Consider the following 22,119-nt stretch of genomic DNA (forward strand, 5'->3'; position numbering starts at 1 on the left):
AACCACTGAGCCACCCAGGGATCCCCTGTCCTAGCATATCTGAACAAATGTGAGATGTAGTTATTGCCCTGTTCCGTTTTCAACAACATTTACATTCTGCCGTGTGTTATTTATTTGGGGAGTTAAACCTTTATAAGTGAACGATGAGAATGCTGGGAAAATGCATATTTTGAATCCACTTCATTTCCATGAACCCTATGCTCCATTTACTTCCTACCCTAATTTGGAGAAGTAAGTTTTTTTTTTTTTTTTTTAATAGAACATCCTTATTTCTGGGATCCCTGGGTGGCTCAGTGGTTGAGCATCTGCCTTTGGCTCAGGATGTGATCCTGGGGTCCTGGGATCGAGTCCTGTGTCGGACTCCCTGCATGGAGTCTGCTTCTCCCTCTGCCTGTGTCCTTGCCTCTCTCTCTGTGTCTCTCATGAGTAAATAAATAAAATCTGTTTTTTGGTGTGTGTTTTAAAAAAGGACATCCTTATTTCTTATTCTATAATTAATGACTAATTGATATTTAGTAACATGTAGGAGACCAAGATTTTTCTCTGCCTCCCCCTTTTTGTTCCTGTTTTTGTTGTTGCTGGTGAAGGTAATTGGAGAGTGGGAAAAGAGTGTATGGCAGGAGAACTGCTTTAGAATTATCGAATAGATTTATAGTCTCATATATTTGGTTCATTTTTATAACTAGTTCTTGGCTATATTTGGAGTAATTATGATTTTCTGAAAATCATGCTGACAGATAACAGTCTCTCTTCCTTAAGATGTTATATTTCAAGGTACCACATATGTTTGTAGCAATCATGCTTCCGAAATGTGGTAGGACAATCATGATTTTTAGATATTCTGCTCTACCATAAAATTGTGAGCAATTTAATTCAGCCTGATTTTTATCTTTTTGGTATCTTTATTCATAGTAACTTTCATGTGTAAAACCAAATATAAAGAGAAAGAACAGTAGAAAATGTATGAATCCTGGTTAGGTTTTCGTCTTCATTCTCCATAGTGCTTATTTATTAAATGCCTGAATCTAATATGCTAATAGAATATTATTCAGATATTCATGTACATTTAAATATCCGTATGAATACACACTTTTTAATAAACCAAGAAAATTTTTACTCTTTAGAGTTATACTTCTTAAAACATTATAATCTGATCAACATATAGGAATATATAAATTCTTGGGAGTCTACACATGATCTAAAATGAAGCAGAGAATGGAATAATTCTGATTTTATCTCTGGTTGTATGAAAAATTTGACAGCATACATCATTGGATTTGATAGAACTGCTATTTATTATAGATACTTGTAGCTTAGGTATTACTGATTTATAACTAGTGGTTTATTAGTAATCTTTGTAGGAATGTTCTGTTAATTATAAAAATAGAAATTATAAGTATAGAATAATTTATTTTTTATGTTAATGGGGTTTTTAAAGTTATTTTGTGGAATCTTAAAAGTAGAGACTCCATTTGTTTACTTAGGAGGAAAGCCCACGTGATTTATTGACAATTTTCCATTTAAAACTTTCTCATTCACTTCATTTATGCAGAAATTCTACTAGAGCACTGATGGATGAAACCATAGCTTCATTATTTGAGTTTTAGTGCAGTACTACATGCATTATAATATACCTTTGAAGTACAGCGTTGTACATGTTGTCACCTACGAGGTATGTGAGGCCCAGAGGGGGAATTGGGCAGGTTCACACAGCTTCTACATAGGTAAGCTAGATTCAGATCTAACTGATTTGATTTTGATTCCCTGATGTGGAGACTCTTGGTCTCTGCACTATTCAGCATGGCTTGTGGTTGTAATAGCCTTTAGGAGATGCAGGTCATACACAGTCCCATATCTTAGTGTATAGCTACTGAAAAACTAAGTAGGGGAGAGACTGTTTATATCACTGAGAATGACAACTTGTTATGAAAATACTGCAGAAGACCATTAGGTTGAGTTACATATTCTTTCACTTAAAAATTGCTTTGTCCAAAGACAGTATTAATGTTAAGAATATAGTTGTTTAAGAAGACTGTCCATTTATTTTTTTAAAAAGGGATGCCTCCCTTTGCTCAAGAAAGGTTGTCTAAGGTAGTAATCTTTCCTGTTATTTTGTTCCTCAGTAACACACCACTCCCATGGCTGTCAGGAAGTTCAGAGATTCCGTGTGAGAATTGCTGGGCTAGATTTATGATTATCATCGTTTATGTAGATACCATTAATGAAAGAAATATTTCAGAAATAAGATAATAACAAAACAAGGCTTGTGAAAAGAAAAAAACAACCCACATTTTAGTGGCATAAAGCCCTATCAGCCTCCCCTTATAAGTAGAAAAAAGTCCTTGCTTCAGCAACCTGGAATAATAATGACTGGGTTAACGCAGTCATTGCATATAGGCCTTAATGGACCGTGATCAGCTCACAAGCACGCATCTATAGACAACCAGCCCAGTATAACATCTTGGCAAATTGATTGCCTTAGAAGGATTTCAGAATGTATTGGCATAAATGCCAGACTGTGAAGGAATGATTGAGCCACATGGGGTTGAATTTATCAGTAGCAGCAGTCCATCCTTCCAAACAGAACATGTGCCAAGCACCAGCTTGTAGTCACAAATATCATCTGCCGCATATTGAAGAGGAAAACAGCCTAGATATGCCCAGGATCTTAGTGGTCGTTTATAATTAATCACAACATTGTTTAGCAACTTGCAGTGTATTCAGATTGCTTTATTCTTGAGTTCTCAATAACTATTATTTGCTCTGGTGTCCCTCTCTCCCTCCTTCCCTTCCCTCCCTTTCCCTCATATTCATTAAACAAATATTTATTGAATTTCTTCTATTTGCATGACCCTAGGCTAAGTACAATGGGAAGCAAAATGATAAAGCAGAGATGAAACCTGAGCCATCACCCCACATAATTCAGTATGGAAGAGACATCAGCTACCCAACCTGCAAAACAAATTAGCCAGCAGTGAAAGCATGAGAGAGGTATAAAACTGACAGCATGATTCAGATAACAGAATATCCTCTTTTGGGAACAGTGGTGACCTCATAGAACAGGAGCATTGAAAGAGATAGAGACATAAAAATATGAGGCTTTTTGATGTAAAATAGGTTATATGAAGATAGTTGAAGTATAGCATATTAGAGGACATGTGAGATAAATCTAGAAAGATAGGCTAGGACAGGTATGTGCCCTTTGTCAGATAGGTCCTGGTGGGTCTGTGACAGAAGGTTTTGAGCAGGTAATTGAAGCGAAAAGGGATATGCTTTAGCAGACAGGGAGGGTCACAGCAACGTGGAGAAGCTGGGTTGATTGGATGGAGACCATATACAAGGCTTTGTCAATGATACAGGATGTATTAGGGTTCTCCAAAAAGTAGCCAATAGGAGAGGGGTGTGTGTGTAAGAGAGAGACCGACAGACTGAGAGAGGGGCTCACACGGTTATGGAGGTTGAGAAGATAGCCTAATCTGTCCTCTGCAAGCTGCAAACCAAGGGAGTGATGGTGTAAGTCCCAGTCTGAGGGCAGGAGAAGACTAATGTCCCAAGCAAATAGGTGGGCTGAGAGAACAAACTCTTCATCCCCTTTTTGTTCTGTTAGACTCTCATGGATGGGATGATGCCCTCCTGCACTGGGGAGGGCAGTCTGCTTTACTCAGTCTGCCAATTCAGATGTTCACCTTACAGAAACACCCTCATAGACACACCCAGAGATAATGTTTAACTAAATATCTGGTCATCCTGTGACCCAATCAAGGTGACACATCAAATTAACCGTCACACCTCCTGCGTGCCAGGAAGTTTGTTATCTCTAATCCTCATACTGACAAGTGCTACTATTATACCACCTAGCTGAAGAGAGAGGCTTAATGGGGGTGAATATACTGCTGAACACCTATCAGGGGCCGAGCAGTGGAGCTGGAATCTCAGCCCTGGTCTTCATGCCCTGTCCAGTCTTACTTACAAGTTGGCTGATAGTCCAACAGGGCAACAGAGAGCTGGGGAGACACAGAGCGTGCAGATGCAAAAATAAGAGTTTCTGATGTTTTGTGGAAAGAATATGGGCATACATAGGTTATTTTTCATTAGAATTTAGCAACTTGCTGGGTATGGAAAGTAGGAAGAGGGAATGAATAGCCAAGTGCCACGTTTTTTATCCTGATTGCAGAAAATTAGGTAATGCAGGGTGAAGAGCAAGTTTGAAATGAGGAGTGATGACTTTTGTTTTATGTGTACCTGAGCTGGCATTGCCTTTTCTGGATCCTTCCCTAAACCCGAGTCTCACAGGAGGGGCCTTATTATGATACATGGGTGAGGGAATACTTAGAGAGGCAGGAGGGAACAGTGGAAGTCCAAGGAAGTAGGGTCTGCTCCACAGACACACTGAATTTGTCATGAAACAAATGTCCATTTTCCTAATTATTTGCAAACAATACTTAACTCTCTAGAGATGAGAATGGTGAAATTTCCGAGTAGAGTGAAATGAAGGTTCTGAAACCAGTAACTCTGGAATTAAGGTTGGGGATTGTGGCAAGTGAGGCTCTAAAAAAAAAAAAAAGAGAAAAAGAGGCTGAGAGATTAGAGTTATGAGCATGTTTATTACTGTAGCTTGAAAGTGCTTCAGTTTTGTGTTTTGTTGTACTGTTTACAATTGTTGATTTTTTATGCTAGGGAAAATCCACATAAGTATGCATATGAAATTTCTTGTCCTTTATGGCATGAAGGTAGCTCAAGTCCTAGGTCTATACACTTACTAGTTTGTGACCTTGGGAAAGTCATCTGATCCCTCTGTGTTTCCTTTGCTCATTAACACCAAATGTTCTTACCTATTTCCTACCTATTTACAACTCTTCTGATGATGAAAATTGGTTCATCAATGAAGACCTATTGCAATACTAGAAAATGCATTGAGATTTGAGCAGATCACTTGAAATCCTGGTTGATCTATTGATGTCACTGTGGCTGGCATCATTTCCCTTCCTGAAGGCCCGTGGAGCATGAGAACTGTGTCCTCTAGTTGTGTCAGGGCAGGGCAGAGGACCGTGCTGATGTGGCCTTGCTGAGCTTGATGATAGCCCAGTCATAGGCCCCACATCAGGGACCAGGGAGGGTAATATTTGAAGCTGAGCAGTGATTATCCTGCTCCCACTGAGGCCTCTGCTTTTCTCCGCAGAGCATCTTTTCTTATAACAAAGAATTGAGTCTGTGCAGACTGTCCACAGTGGGGAAGCCGCCTACAGTTTGCATCTTGTAATTCATTAGTCATAATATGTTCTACTGCTTCTTCCTTAAGTTTTCTTTAGTACATGGTAAAAATCCATAAATAAATAAAAGAAGAAAGAGAAGAATAAGAGCAAGAAGAGTGCGAAGAGATTCCAAGGGTCCTGCATACTTGACAGTTCTCACTTAGTAATCTTGCCCCGACTTCATAAGCCCAGTTTAATCACATATTATTGTTGCTTTTGATTAGTAACTTCTTTGTGTGCCCTTCACTTAAGGGAAGGTTATGGTCTTCGAATATTTGAATTTGCTCCTTACCAACCATGTCACTATGTCAGCCCTGTTGACATCTAGAGTTGTGTGTGTGTGTGTGTGTGTGTGTGTGTGTGTTTTAGCAGCTCTTGTGAGGTATGGTTTACATACAATAAATGGTACACAGTTAAGATTTATAATTGATATGTTTTGACAGTTGTATACACTGTGAAACCCTCACCATAGTCTAGATAGTGAATATGTCTGTACCCCTCAAAAACCTTTGTTGTGCTCCTTTATATAACTCTTCCCTCTATAAGCATCTGCCATTGCGATGTCTTCTGTCAAACCATTGAGACTTGAGAAACTCAGTATTTTTCATAGGTTATAGTATATTCAGGCTCTTTTTTAGCTTTGGAAGATTCTATCTTTTTTAGGGAGTTTGCCTATTACCTCTAAGATGTTGAATTTAATGCCATAAAGTTGTTCATAATACTGCTTTATTATTTTTTAAAATATCTTATAGAATCTATATCAGTTTCACTTCTCTTACATGAGATTGGTAACTTGTATCTTTTCTTTTTTTTTTCCCCTGATCTGTGTATTAGTTTCCTATGGTTGCTTTAAAAAAGTCACTGTGAACTTGATAGCTTAAAACAATAGAAATTTATTCTCACAGTCTGGTGGCCACACGTTTGAAATTGTTTCACTGGGTTGAAATAAAGGTGTTGGCAGGGCCATGCTCCCTTAAGAGGCTCTAAGGGGGATGATATGTTTTTTTGCTTTTCCCAGCTTTTGGTGGCAGCTGGCATTTCTTGGCTTACGGCTACATCAGTCCAGTCCCTGCATTCATGGTCATGTTGCCTTCTCCCATTTTATCCTGAATCTCCTTTTGCCTTCCTCATAGTGATATTTATGATTGCATTTAGGGCCAAGCCCAACTCAGTTAATCCAGGATAATCTTTACATGTCAGAATTGTTAATTACATCTGCAAAGTCCTTTTATACCATCTAAGGTAACATTAACAAGTTGCAAGGATTAGTACATGTGCATATCTTTTGAGGAGCTGTTACTCAGCCTACCACAGTGTGGCTCAAAGTTTATTGATATTTTCAAAGAACTGGCTTTTGGTTTCATTGATTTATTTTTTCCTCAACTGTCTTTTTATCTGTGTCATGGATTTCCATTTCTGCTGTTTATTAGTCTTTTTATCTTGTTTATTTTGGGTTTCATTTGTCCTTTTGTAAAGTGGAATCCAAGGTCATTGCTATAAATTTTCCGTTTTGCTTTAGTTCCATTCCACAAATTTTCATATGTTGTGTTTTCATATTCTTTTAGTTCAAATACTTTCTAATTTCCCATTATTTCTTTGACCATGGAAATGTGGTATTTAGTTTCCAATGTGGAGGGAATTTTCCAGTTATCTTCCAGTTGTTGATTTCTATATTAAGTTCATGATGGTCCAAGAACATTCTTTATATGTACAAGACCACACCAGATGTCATATTTGTATTTGGATTCAGAACCCATTTTGGTGGTGGCAAGGCAACTGGCTTTGGCATGATTTATGATTCCTTGGATTACGCAAAGAAAAATGAACCCAAACATAGACTTGCAAGACATGGCCTGTATGAGAAGAAAAAGACTTCAAGAAAACATCGCAAAGAATGCAAAAACAGAATGAATGAAGAAAGTCAGGGGGACTGCAAAAGCCAACGTTGGTGCTGGCAAAAAGAAATGAAGTGTCTAGCAGTGAGCTGGAGATTGGACAACAGAAGGAGTAAAGATTCTGCAGTGGCTTTATCTGTGGTGATTGTGCAGATTTTTCATGAGAGGATTAATAAACTAAGAACGTTAAAAAAAAAAAACAGGAAGGCTTTATAAGCATCTTCTGGGTGCTGAGGAGGGCAGCTGGCCGCGAGCCCCCTCCCATAGCGCTGGCGCTGCCTCTGCCCCCAGAGCCCTCTCTGCAGGAGGCTTTTGCGCTTGCTTGCCTTTCACTGCAAGGGGTGACCCAGGCCCTTGGGAGGTGGGAGGCTCACTGGGAGTCCTTACCTGGCTTCCCTGGACGAGCAGCTCTGGGCGCACTGGGAGCCCTCGCAGGCAGCCCATGCTGGCAGTGTTACCTGCTGGAGGTTGATAAGATGCTAGTGGAGGGGGTGAAACAGGTGAAAAGCCACAGGCCAGGGAAAAGTTGAGGGAAGGGAGCCCTGGTGGCCAAGGGCCTCGGCCGGGTCAGGTCTGCGCTGCGTGCCCCCAGGGGCCAGCGGGGGGCAGCATTGGGCCGGCCAGTGCCCCAGCCCAGGCGAGAGGCAGGCCTGGGGCTAAAACCAGCACTGCAGGAAAGAAACCGCCACAGCCAAGAACTGGCAGTGTCCTGGCCTTTCGTCAGAAGCCATGCCTACCGGATCGGCAACTAGAGAATGAGGCCCAGGTCAGGGAAAATGAATGAATGAATGAATGGATGGATGGATGAATGAATGAATGACTTTTAGAGCTGAGAATATTATCTATCTTGGTAAATATTCTAAAACATTTACCATTCATTTACTGTAGGAAAGAATTCTATATTCTGTACTTGGCCAGTAGAATGATACTTAAATGTCAGGTCAAATCTGTTGATTGTGTTGTTGAAGTCTTCTCTCTGCTGACATTCAGCCTATGTATTCTATGAGTTATGGAAAAGGAGGTGATAAAATATTTGAGTATAACAATAGGTTTTTCTATTTCCCCCTACAGTAATATCTGTTTTTTTTTTTTCTTTTCATGTATCTTGAAGCTTTTATTAGGTACATAGACATTTAGGGTGGTTATGGCTTCTTGATGAACTAATCCCCACTGTGACGAATTGTACTTCCCTGTTTTTTTGCATGCCTGATAATTTTTTATTGTTTTGTTGACATAATAAATTTCATCTTACTGCTGAGCTTTGTTCTGGGATGCATTCAGTTACTTGGAAGCAGTGGGGTCTTGATTTTAAACTATTTTATTTTATTTTATTTTTTTTATTTTATTTTATTTTTTTTTTATTTTAAACTATTTTAGATGGTACCCACCCAGTGTTTAATCTAGGACTAAATTTATAGTTACCCAGGTAAGACCCTCTTGATTACTCCTCCCTACACTCCAGATTTTCCCCTGTGGTTGATCCAGACAGATCCTTTAATCCCTTTCTTTGATTCTTTTCTCCTGCCTGAAGTAGTTCCCTTAGACCTATCAAGTCAATGGAATACTCATGACTGCAGATCTCCTTGTCCTCTCTCTCTCTCAATCTCTTTGCCACTCTGGCACTCTGCCCTGGCAAATCCAGCACCCTGGGCATTCCTGGATCCTGAACTGCATGCTTTCAATTCAAGGAGACCACCAGAGTCTGCCGAGCTTCCCCTCTGTATAGCAGCCAGGAACCTTTTTTTGAGGCATTAAACCTGGACATTTGTTGTAGGGTTCACCTCTTTTGTTTCCTGAATCTCAGGATTCGCTCTCCTTCCTTGCCTGTTATCCATTGTCATGAGAACTCTTGTCTCTTACATTTTTCATGGCCTTATTGTTGGTTTCACGTTGCAGGTAAATTTGGTAACTATAACTTCGTCTTGGCTGGAAGCTGAATTCAAGAGCTAGGATTTTATATAAAGTGGTTCTAATGCATTTTAAATTGTACCTGGAGAAACATCTGTAGGGTTGGCTCACAGACAGCTATTAACAGGAATGGCTGAACTTTGTAGGACTGTCCTTTTCACCCTGGCCATTAGAGTACCTGCCACACTTGGACAATTACTGTGAAAGTTACTTAGTATGAGGTGTTCAGAATGAAGGAAAATTGAACCCATTTTGGTTCTTGAATCTATTGTTTTAGCAGGTGTTATATTTTGGGTTTTGTATTTCTTCTTTAGTTGTTTAAAGGTTTTATGTTTTGCGTGGAAATTTGTGTCTCAAAGACACAAATATCTTTTTAAAAATTAAGTGTCAAATGTTTGCATATACTAAATGTTTTAAACACAGAAATCAAAAGAAATAAGTAGAGCATGACATTTTGAGTTTTCACTTATGAACATTCAACCAATTAATGTATTTGATTTTTTCTTCTGCTTCATAGCTTCCGTGATCTAAAAATTAATGACAGTTTGCATTTGTTAAGTCAGTTTTACTGCCTAATAAAGCTAGGTTTATGATTTTAATGAAAGGAAATTCTTTCATTTTATTTATGCATAATCAGATATGCAGCTACTGTGCCTCAAATTTATCCGTATATTTTTTAAAAAGCCAGTCCAATAACAGAACTGCTATTATTTATTTTTAATAGGAAGAAATCAAAACCAAGAGAAAGTTAAAAACTCAGAATTTTAAAAACTAGGAAGTAAATACGTGATGTTGGTATTTTGGCAAGTCACACTTTAATAATCTTAATTTGTTCTAATTATCTCTTTGTTTTCCTGCTCTCCAAAATCATTATTAGCTAACCTGTCCATCAAATCATGGTACAGTTTAATAGTGAAAGTAGATGTAGCTGCCCACAGATTATAATAGATTCCTTGCAGAAGGCCTATAATTTCTTATCTGTGGAGGTTGCTAAAAGTTGAAGAAGGTGTTTTGTTTTTGTTTTGTTGTCATTGTTTTAAATTTTCCATGGTACACAAAGTAAATGGTAATCTTTTTCATTTAGATTTTTTGATTTATGGAAATGGGTAGATCTTTTTATGATGCTGTGTGTGTTTTTTTATGTTGTGGCTCACTTATTGATAGATGAATTTGCAGACAAACCTGCTTACCATTCAGATAACTGATCCAGGTGTATTTCAATATTGTCACAGTAAAGCTTTCAAAATCTACCAATTTCACACAGCCTTTCTGATGTACTAGATTTTAGTACTGCTTTACTTCAATCTGAAACAGTTGACATTTATAGTACTCTCACCTTGCTTTCTAAATGGGTTGTCACTGCATTAAGCTTTGAATGACCATAAACGGCTTCTCTATCTGTGCCCCTGTCTTACCATTTTGGGAGAGAATCTGTAAATCAAGTCTTCATATGATTTTCATCACACTCCTGTAGAGATGAATATTCCCATTCCTGTAGTGTTCAGTTCTAATTAATACCCTGGCTCAATGTCCCAAGTTAACTTTTATTGCCAAGACAATAGCATATATTACTCCATTTTTGTGAACTAGAATATTAGATTTCCAAAAGGTTCCTGAAATGGTAAAACTTCTTGGATTTTAAACTTGACTTGGTTTAGGGTTTACTAATACAACTTAGCCTCCAGGAAGAATGCCTCTAATTAAGCAGTTAACATCCCAGTGATCCTAGGCCTTGTCTTCTAACAGCAGGAATACCATAGGTCTAGAAGTCGACTCTGGCCCCATCAAGGACACCGTATAGAAATGCCTCTTAAAGCTAAGGTGAAGGTGTAATTGAAGCACTTCTGACAATGTAAGGGACCCTTAAGGCTCCAGTAGTTCATATCTACAGCTTTCCAGAATTGATCTAGAGTTCTGATATGGAGACCAAGGCAACTGTGTCATTTTGAAATCCCATTTATATTTTTATATTTTGAAGTGATCATTGTATGCCACTTAGGGAATTATTCAAAATCTATAAATGACATATGTATGTTGTGTATGTATGTATATGTATACATATATATGTATATACATATATATATACATACTCCTATATAAAGTAGACATTAATTTTTTTCTTTTATTACCTTTTTAGGTGACATTCATTAATAATATAAACCATAAGCAAGTCCTGTATCATGCCCAAATTCCTTAACTTTAATTGAATAGATTGGAATGAATTTTGTTACTTAAGTCAAAAAAATTGGAATGAATTCTGTTCCTTGTTTGTTTTTAATGAATGCCATTCTTTTGGTTGATTAAAGCAATTTGCCAGTGACTTTGTAAGTAAAATCCATTGAATGCATTTTAAATAATAATTAATTGCCAAGGAAATGGAAAAAGAAGAGTAGTTAATGCAGTTTGTAGGGATTTAAGGAAGAATAATTTCTGACAGTTCCAATTATGTAGGTCTTCCTAGTACCCATAAATTACTTTAACTTGAATTGTTTCTTGATGCTTTTACAGTTTGAACTCAAATATGTACTGTTTTAGAAAATAGATTGTGCCCAGATTTCTGTAAACATTTATATGTTCCATTTTATAATGCCCAGTCATGTTGATTTCACAGAGATTTGGGGAAATTGATCCTAATGGGAATAATATTATGGGAGCTGAAAGTAATAGATGTGTCCTTCTTTTTCTTTCTTTTTTAAAAAAGCTGGACCTGTGATCTACAGAATGCTGAGTTATCCCCCAACTCGCCGAGCTTTAATTGTGGGTTGTGGTCTACAAATGTTCCAACAGCTCTCAGGCATTAACACCATCATGTATGTATTTCTTTCTGGCTTTTTACTGAAAACATTGTGAAGGAATTATTTTACATGGAAAAAAGAATAGGACTGTTGGTGATTTGTTATATTAATTGTATAGGATCCTCCTTTGGACGGTAATTTACAATTTTTAATCCTATCAGAATGTAGCTTAGAAGGAGATGGTTTATTTTGTTATGCTCTATTGGCTTTATTTGATTTCATAAAGTTTTTCTTACACGTCATCCAGTACTTCATTATATTCTGAGGTAATGAATGTATCATTTTCATAAGCCATTTCTTGATGCTGCTCAAAAAGTGAAACACAAGGGAATCACCTGGCATTGTCAGAGGTTATTTGGCACACAAATAACTAGTTCATTTCCTTTTGGGGCAGTCTGTTACAATGCAATGTGATAAGAACATTAATAGAAGGTGTATTACCATCAGAGTATAGTGGGCCAGAGACAGAGTGAGAATAGAAAAGTGGGGAAGACACAGGTTTCCTGGTTTCTAGTTGTCAGACTAATCCAAAAAGTTGTATGGGGGTTAGGGTGGAGCAGGATGAAATGTAGGGATTTTACCATGTTTTATTCATCCAACATTAAACCCATTTTTGATGGCCCATTTTATACTAGACATACAGAAGTGAATAACGTAGACATACTATTGGTCTCGATGTATATAGGCTGGTGGAAGAGACACATTAAATTCACAGTTTAATATATAATTTCAAATTATGATAAGGGCTATGTAGAACTATTTCAGTCCTCCACAGAATAGATTTTTAGGATCCTCGGTAATAAAATATGGTAGAGGAAAGTTAGGAAAGTTATGATTTTTGCTGAGAAACTAGTTGTTGGGTGAAAACCTGCTAAATCGTAGAAGTTTCTCCCCAGTACCTATTGGTTAAAATTATCAAAAAAATACAGATTGTGTAAAATTCAATTTTATTTGGTAAAGCATTTGTATTTAGGACTCTTGATATTTTCCTTTGAAGTTACTTGGGATATGGTGACTTATTTAGTGATCATTTGAGAAGCGTGAATAGCTTAAAATAATTACTAAAAACAGTGACTGGGGCCCAGTGACCCAAGATTAAATCAGGATTTGTTAAGAAACTCTGAAGATTGATTGACTGATTGATTGATTGATTGATTTATGATAGGAGAGAGAGCACATGCATGTACGCAAATCAGGGGAGGGACAGAGAGAGAGAGAGAGAGAGAGAATATCTCCGGGAGACTCCTTGCTTGCTACACGTGGAGCTCAATGCAGGTCTTGATCTCACAATCCTGAGATCATGACCTGAGACGAAATCAAGAGTCAGATATTTAACCCACTGAGCCACCCGGGTGCCCCAAGAAATTCCACTTTAAGTATATCTACACCCTTTGTGAATTTGGTTTTAATCATAATCCTTGATAGACTACAACTTCCTGGATTGCATTGTTAATATTTGGTCCTCTCCATCTTCCCTCTAAGATGTACTTTAATTTTTTATACCCTTTATCTGCTCTTTATCACCTTTATCAGCACCTCAGTAGAGTACCTAGCATATTTATTTGTTTTCTGGATATGGTATACCATGATTGTTCTGTGTCCACCATCCTAAGTACGGTGATGGAACAAAATTGTAACAAGGCTAACAGCATTCTTCAAATAATGCAATGCAGTAATACCCCATGTGAATATCCATTTTATCAACTTAATTTAAAATATGTTCTCTGTTTCTGAAAATCTTTTTTGTTTGTTCTGCCCTTTTCTAGGCATTTAAATTTAACAAAATAAATTATTCTTGTACTTTTTTGTTCTCCTATAAAACCTCACAGAGCCAACTGTCATTGAACGGTAGTGGGTAAGGCCAGTGTGTTCCTAATTGAAATCACTGTCATAGTCCATTTTGCAGATACCTAGTGTAAACTGTGCTGATTGTTTTCAAATTTTAACAAGACGTTCATTTCTACAAACATTCAGTCTTCTCACAGTGAAATCAAGTGATATGAGCATAAGAATTCCCATATTCCTTAAGATTTATGGTAGTCATTATGTGCTTTGCTTATCACAAACTGTACATAATATAGGTAGTGTTGTCATACAGCTTTTGCTTGCAGTTGAGTATTGATCGTGGAAAGTAGGAAGAATAAAGTAAGGTAAATGATGGCCAGATGTGGATTGCTTCTACATGATGGAAAACAGGTGGCCAACTCTGTAAAGAAATTAATATGCCATTTTAATGTCTGGAGGTTAGAGGGTTAGACACTTAAATGATTCAATACCTATAACAAATAACTGTTGGTTATTCATAATACACAATTTCAAACATTCATATTTTAAGCCCATGAAACTTAGTGTAAGTCTTTCATTATAATGGATGTACAACTGTCATCATCTGGATAGAAGATGACTAATCTGAGACTCATATATAACATGTTTTCTTTTGCTCTCTCTCTAGTCTATAAAATTGGTGTGTGTGCATGTATCTTTTTCCATTCTTAAGATTCAATAAATAGTATCATAAATTTTGTTACAATTTAAAATAATCAATTAGAGTCTAATAGTTTATATTTTGTTGTTTTAGTAGAAAATATCCATTGCATTTTTTTCATATTTAAAAATGACGTTTTGTTAATTTGGACTTCTTTTCTTATGGATAGTCCACTTGGTGTATTTCTTTACTCTTTTCTCTTTCCAGCTTCCTTCCTGGTTAAGTGGGAAATAAAGTAGGCAGTGCTCTTCTGTATTCACAGCCCAAACCTAATAATATATAGAAGGTGAAATCTTGTTTTCAAAATCCATCTTTCTCTCCAGAGTTTGTGTGAACCTGAAATATAAGGTGTTTTGAATTCTATTTCTCACCAAGAAAAGTTCATAGAAAGACCATATGGAAAATATTAAAAGATAAATCATCCTTACAGTTACATTATATAATATTACCATGTTGAGGATTCTCTCTTTTGCTTCATAGGATTTTTGTTTCTATCTCCGTGACCTCCTTAGTATCCTATCTCAGTCAAGAAAATAGATTTTCTTCTTGGAATATTTAATTTTCATATCCTGTGCCATGAAAAAAATATTGCTTGTGTGTATATGTTTAAGTATTTTTATTTGTATGATAACTTAGATTTATATCCTAACTTATACCTTATCCTCTATTCTATTGAACAGAGAACTTCTGAGTTCTTAAAAATACAGCATCTGTCAGCTACTACATTTAACTCTTAGAAGAAGCAACAACTTTAATCACTTAATAATTAATAATTAATTACTTAATAATTTCAGAAATACTGAATAGGTTATTCTCTTTTCACATGAGAGAAAGAACAGAGCAAATGTAGTACTAACTTTCCTGATGTAAACCTGTTGATGTTATGGCACAATATATCACAGATTAAAATATTTCCACGTGTGATACAATAAAGAGGAGAGGAGTGATAGATGAGGTTGATACTGATTAATGTGAAGGAGACTCTCTTAAGAAATTTTTGTTGTAGATCTATTCTAAACTCCATTCATAAAGTCAAAAACTATACATTTTCCATCAAACAAATTTTATCTGATAACTACTGATAATTGAACCCTTCCCACACTATTACTACCCACAGCCAAAACATCTTTACACATGAGAGGAAGACAAGAAAAATAATTTCAACACCTGTTTCTGTGGAGGTTTGATAGCATCTTGCTTCTTTTGAGGAACTTAAAATAAGCTATATCTTGATATATTCTGATGAACATACAGCAGTCCATCTTGGACAAATGAAGTTATCAGATTTTTACCTGAGAAGACCAAGTGGTTAAATGGCTCACTTTAAGGTTACACAGAAGGACAGTGGTAAAAAGGAGAAGGAAATTCAGAAATTTAAGCTTCTGAGTCAGCTTTAGGCAAAAAGGATTGTGAGGGAATAAATCTCTTTAGGATACTCTGTGCCAGTCATCTACTTTTAAGCTATTCTTCTTTTAGATTAAGGTTCCCAGATTTATTTCATCCTGCTCTTCACTCTTAACTTAAAATGGGGGTGGGAAATAGGCATTTGTATCGGACAGGCATTCACTCTTACCTCTATAACTGTATTACCTTAATACACAAGTGATCTCTTCTTCTGTCATTTTTACAAGAGATAATAAAGACCTTTGGAAAATATGTCCTTATGATGCTAATAGCTACCATTTATTGAACATTAAATACCACATACTAGTCTAGCATGTATTAACTCACTTAAATATTAACAGAAAAGGAAAAAAATAGGACAAAACTGTTAGCCCCTCTAATGGTGTAATTATGTATTATGATGATAAACATTTCTATTGCTTTAGGTATGTAACATTGTAAAGTGTTTTTATAGACATGATCTTTCTTGATCTTCATTAAAATCCTGTCAAGTAGGCATATGGTAGTTCTTCTGTTTATTTGCTAAGTAAGGAAGTTAAGGCTTATTAACAAGTGAAGTGAATTATCCATTGTCAGTTAATAAGTTTTAGCACGGAGAGTGGAACCCTGATTTTCTGACTCTATCACATGAACTACTCTTTAGTTGTAGAACACCTGAAATGCCCAGAGCTGACCATTTAAAGCTTGTCTGTGGGTAGTGTAGGGTAAGAAATCTAAATTAGTGGAACTCAATAGCATCCAAGGATAACTGTAGAATGACTGTGTGCTAATAAAGTGACATCCATCTCAAGAATCATAAAGCTTGTCAGATTCTTTAATCTAAAGGTATCCAGTTAAGGTCTTTGCTTTATACCCTGATCTAGAGTTCCTGGACAAGCCAGCCTAATGGTTGGGTGAATCATTTGTTTGTTAATCATATTTAATTAATTTAATTTCATAAGGGCAGTATGCCTGAATCTGTTCCAGTCTCATATTTTACCCTCAACAAGCTCTACTAGGATAAAAAATTGCCATCCAGTCAGGAAACATGGCACAACAAGCAGGCATGGCCAGATGGTGGTAAATGTAGAGAAAAATAAAAGTGACAAGAAATAAGAAGAAAACAATAAGGATTTATGTGTTCTCCTCTTGTAAATCTGAACCAGAGGTGAGGTTTTGCTCTCTCTGATTTTCAGCCAGCAGGATGAATGGACCAAAGCATCTGCTCCCTAATGTGAGCCTTCTCTTCCCTCTGCCTCCTCTGTAGGATTCTGAACCTAATCCAGAAAAGCTGTTGAATGATAGTATGCTTCCCTCATTGGAATGTTTCAAGATGTGTGTATTTGTAGTTACTTGTGTTCCTTGGATGTAAGGGATTGAATAGATGAGAAAGTAGTTAAGGCTCATGGTTCATTCCTTTGAAAAATAGTTTAATGTGTTAGGAAAAATACTGACCCAGGAATCAAGACAGAATTAGTTTTAAGATCTGTCTCCATGGTGGGACTTCAAGCATTCCAGTTAGTTGCCTTCATTCTAATTACTAATCAGGTGAAGTAGATAAACTTTAATGTACATTTGAATGAGGAAAAATGGAGTTTCAAGTAAAGTGGAAGCTGAAACATTTGTGCTTGAAATGCTTTAAACCTTTCTTGGATGAAAAGTTATCAGACTGCAGGAGATCAGTTATAGTCTAAAAGAAAATGTATTTTGTTGACATAATTTTTAGAAGACTGATTAAATGCTTGCTTCATGCTGGTCATTGTCCTAGATGCTTAGCTTCTTATACGTTAAGACCACATTTTTATTTCCAGAGTATATCTTTTTTAGAAGGATAGTCTTGGTCATAGTTGACAGTACTTCTTTGCTCCACAGTTGTGTAACAGACCTGTAATCTGATGTGAGAGAACTTTCTGTGGCTTCCATAATGTAAGGGGAAGACTTCCCTGGCTTCTCAAATCATGTACAAGGGAAAGGCTGCAACTTCAATCTCTGGAGTCTAAGGCCATTTTTGGTGACAGATCACTATCTTACCATACAAAATAAATCATTCTTATCAGATGAAGCTCTAAACAGAATAGCTTTCTATTATTCCTAATTGTTTTCCATTTCCCTGGGTATGTGTTGCATACCTATCTTCGTTTGAGTTCCCCAAAACAGGCCCCAAGAAAAGAATTGGGTGCAGATGATTTGCGGGAGATGCTACCGAGAAACATGAGGAAGAGAGCAGGGAAGTGTGGTAGGGTCAGGGATGCAGTGAGCTGGGAGGGGGGGATATGGTCAACCCCTTATCTCAGTAAATAGTTAGAGCTCAGTCCTGTTGAGGAATAGTATAAATGTAGTTTGAGCTATTCTAGGAGTAATTTTTCACCATCCTGTCTCTCAGTGTGTCATGCCTACAGTCATTCTGGGGTTCCTTGAACAATCTCATCTAGGGTTTGAGCTCTTGGGACTGAAGTAGAGAGACACAGGGAGTTTTAACTAGAAATTGTCAATTTCTACAGTGAATTTCCATAACTACAGGGGAATTCAGGGAAGAGCCAAGAGCATATTGGGCAGGGCATTGAAAGCATCTGTTTAAAATCTTTCTGTGTCTTCAAATATGTGTAAACAGAGTTTACAAGTATGAGTATGGACTTTCTTAGAACCTTTCTGTGGTTAATGTGAATTAATTTTTAGTGAAAAAAGGTAACCTTAAAAAAGTAAGTACTTACAAAAAGTAAGTAATAAAAAATGCAGGTAAGAAAAATGAGCATATATTTCCTTGAATATTATCTTTTGGAGGGTTTTTTTAGTATAATTCACAAGTAATTTTGTCCTGTCACAGGAATCTTAAATCTACATCTTCTCAAGTATTCATTTATTCCTTCAATGAACATTTACTGTATAGTTGATAGAGCTTCAAATATTTGGAATACAGAAAACTAAGAGATTAGTTTTACCTGGAACATGAAAAGAGCATATATAAATGATTTCTTTTTGTTATATTTTAAAAAAAATTTATATGGAGTTCTGGCCAGAAATATGGTATGCCAAATATTAACACAACGTTGTTAGATCTGAATTTAAATCCAAACCTAGCACTTTTGCTGTTTAAAGTCTACATGTTGCTTTAACTTCTCAGCATCTCAGTCATCTGGAAATGAAGAAAAATACCTCCTGCAATTCTTATGGTTGTTTGATGAGAATAGTATATATGGTTCAGGCCCATGGGAGGAGCTGAATCCATGCTTGCTAGCTTCATTTCTGCCCACTGTGTATTGCATTTTGTGAATTCCAAGGAATTTGTGGAAAGCTAGGACATTCCATAGTTAATGCATCCTCTTTGGCTCACATCCGGTAATCCAGGATTTGAGGCATCCTCTGTAGATACAAAATTGTTTTAATATCCCTTCTTTCGTGCATGTCTCTTTTTTCAGAATATAGAAAGGAATCATAATGGTGTTTTTCTTCTCATAAATGTGGTAGGAGTGCTGTCTACTTCAGTATTATCTGTGTTCCTTTTATCTTAAGTGAGGCAGAAAAGACCTCAGTGACCTTTGAATGATCAGAGCTAATCATGCCTCCTTAGGAGGTTGGGGCATCTGTTGCTGAGTATACTCCCATGTGACATGACCTGTGGTTTACATCAATAGATTGTCATATCCTTTTGCGTCCTTTCTGAATCAGATGTAAATTTAAGGTTCTCTAGCAGTAATGGAGATTTATCTCCAGGGTTTGTTAAAATATCACTAAGATTATCGTTCCCCGGGACATCTTTGCCTACCCTTCTCTGACTCATGTTTTGCTGAAAGATAAGTGAAAGAAATGCTGTTAATGAGTTGAAACAACAACATGAAATCTGGGGCTGTGCCCTAGGAAACAGGCTTGCTGTGTCCATAAAGCAAAACCTGGTTGCCCAAATCATATATGAATTTGAAAGTAACCACTCTGGTTAATTCCATATAGGCTATTAGAAAATTGTAGAAATGTTCCCTTCTTTATTCATTTCTAAAACAAATCAGTGCAAGGCACCCTGCCAGAGACTAGAGATACACAGCGTGACTTAGCCCATTCCCGGGGAACTTTGGTCTTTTTCTCTCATCTTTAAAAGGATATGCTGCCACCTGTCTTGAAAAATTGCTTTGAGAATGAAATGAGACAGTAAAATGCCTGCTGTATAGAAGGTAGTCAGATGCTGTTGAAGGATTCAGTTCTCCTTTCCACACTCATATTTGTCATCTTCTCAGCACGTCAAGTTTCTATGCTCTCCTCACTGTGGCCATGATTCTTATAAACGTTTTTCCTTTCTTGGCACACCACAGCATTTCATCTTGAGTCTCCTTCATGACTTTGCCTGCTTGTTTTCCACCTCCATGTTGGTGGTCCTCAGGCCTTGGCTTACAACTCTACTGGAGATTTCATCCACTCATGGTTTTGATGACCACCTACATGTGAGAGATGATCTTAGCTGCATTTCCAGATCAGAACTGCTCTGAGAACACAATTATATCCAACTGCAGGACATTTTTACTTAGATATCCTACTCTCACCAGTCTCTACATGTACAAAACTGAATGCCTGTCATCTCCCTCCAGTTCTGCCTCTCCTAATCACCCCCACTGCAGTGAAGAACATGGCCAGTGGGTGCCCAAGACCGTACGTATATGGGAGCCAACCCTTCCTAATCCAACCATTGCAATTTCCTTCCATTTTACTTCCTTGATATCTCTTATAAAAGTCCTTTCGTTCTCTTTATTTTCGTTGTATGTCTGAGTTCAAGCCCCGCTTTAGACAGGGTTTGTTGTATTTGCAAGTGAAAGAACCCCCTTCAACTTTAGCTTAAGGAAATTAAAGGGGTTATAGTAAGGGCATAGGTCGGTATCCAACGAAAGATGAATGGATAAAGAAGATGTGGTTTATGTATACAATGGAATATTACTCAGCTATTAGAAATGACAAATACCCACCATTTGCTTCAACGTGGATGGAACTGGAGGGTATTATGCTGAGTGAAGTAAGTCAGTCGGAGAAGGACAAACATTATATGTTCTCATTCATTTGGAGAATATAAATAATAGTGAAAGGGAATATAAGGGAAGGGAGAAGAAATGTGTGGGAAATATCAGAAAGGGAGACAGAACGTAAAGACTGCTAACTCTGGGAAACGAACTAGGGGTGGTAGAAGGGGAGGAGGGCGGGGGGTGGGAGTGAATGGGTGACGGGCACTGGGGGTTATTCTGTATGTTAGTAAATTGAACACCAATAAAAAATAAATTAAAAAAAAAGATTTAAAAAAAAAAAAAAGAAAGTGGAAAAAAAAAAAAAAAAAGTAAGGGCATAGGGACTGAGGCAGAAAATGGAGCTGAAACCAGAAACTGGGGAGTCACTTGCTCAGCCTCTCTAGTCCACATGGTATTTTGTCCTGGCCTCTCCCTGGCTGTATGATTCATCTTCCTTCTTTCTCTTTGAGATCTTCCTCTGTTTTTTGTTTTGTTTGTTTTTTTGTTGTTGTTGTTGTTTTGTTTTTTTTTGTGGTGGTGGTTCATACCTGGTCACATTTGGCTACATAAACCTAAATGTGCTTCTAAGTTCAAGCATCCACAGACAATTGACTGGAGTTGTCTCAGTTCTTAATTCCTAAGAGGGAAGAATCAAGGTGGACCTACGCTAACCCAAGTATATGAGGCCGGGGCTGGACGACATTGTAGGAAGAGACAGGATTTTTCTGCCTTAAATCTCAGCTCCCCTCAGTCTGTCCTCTTCTCTGCCTGACCTTTCTGAAACAGAGTCAAATCATATCCCCTCTTAATTTAAAATCATTAGTGGTTCCTACAGCTTTCAGCAGAGCTAATGTCCATTTTGTACTGTGCTGTGTCCAGCCAATTCCCACACACTCTGCCTCATGCTACACAGAATATCCTGTATTTCTGGCAATGATTAAAACTCATCTAGGCCTCCGTGCCTTCAAACATACCATTTTCCCAAGCCAAAGTATCCAGCTTATCCTAAAGGACCTCTAAACTCAGGTCACATGCCATCACCTTACATCCCCACGCTAATTTGTGGGATCCTCTATAGCAGTCTGAATAGCTACTTGTCACGACAGTTATGCTCTATTATAACTGCAGATTTATTTTTCCCTTCAAGGAGCATGCACATAGTAAAATTGCTCTCCTTGAAATACTCCTCAGGGAGAGCTAGCTAGATTTTAGGTACTACTGTTTTATTTTGCTTTCATTCTGTTTGTAGTCAGGGTCATAGCCTGGTGTTATAATTGGATCTGTCTGACTATGGGAGTGTCTGTCTTAAGTGTCTGTCTGACTATGGGAGTGTCTGTCTTAAGTATTTTGCAGTTATGGCCTTAGGAAAACAAAAGCTACAGCATTCAAGATTTGAGAATAGAATCTTTCAAAACCACTGCC

The 22,119-nt window shown here is 37.3% G+C and overlaps 1 protein-coding gene across 1 annotated transcript in view; it reads left to right on the forward strand.

Annotated features, from left to right (window-relative positions):
- Nucleotides 1-22,119, forward strand: part of SLC2A13 (solute carrier family 2 member 13) — a 363,418-nt gene that overhangs the window by 141,536 nt on the left and 199,763 nt on the right. Inside the window, exon 4 of the mRNA XM_025455601.3 lies at nt 11,757-11,865. Coding sequence (XP_025311386.3) covers nt 11,757-11,865 — 109 coding nt within the window. The remainder of the gene's footprint in view (nt 1-11,756; nt 11,866-22,119) is intronic.

This window comes from Canis lupus, chromosome 27 (genome assembly GCF_003254725.2).
Source record: "Canis lupus dingo isolate Sandy chromosome 27, ASM325472v2, whole genome shotgun sequence".
Lineage (NCBI taxonomy): Eukaryota > Metazoa > Chordata > Mammalia > Carnivora > Canidae > Canis > Canis lupus.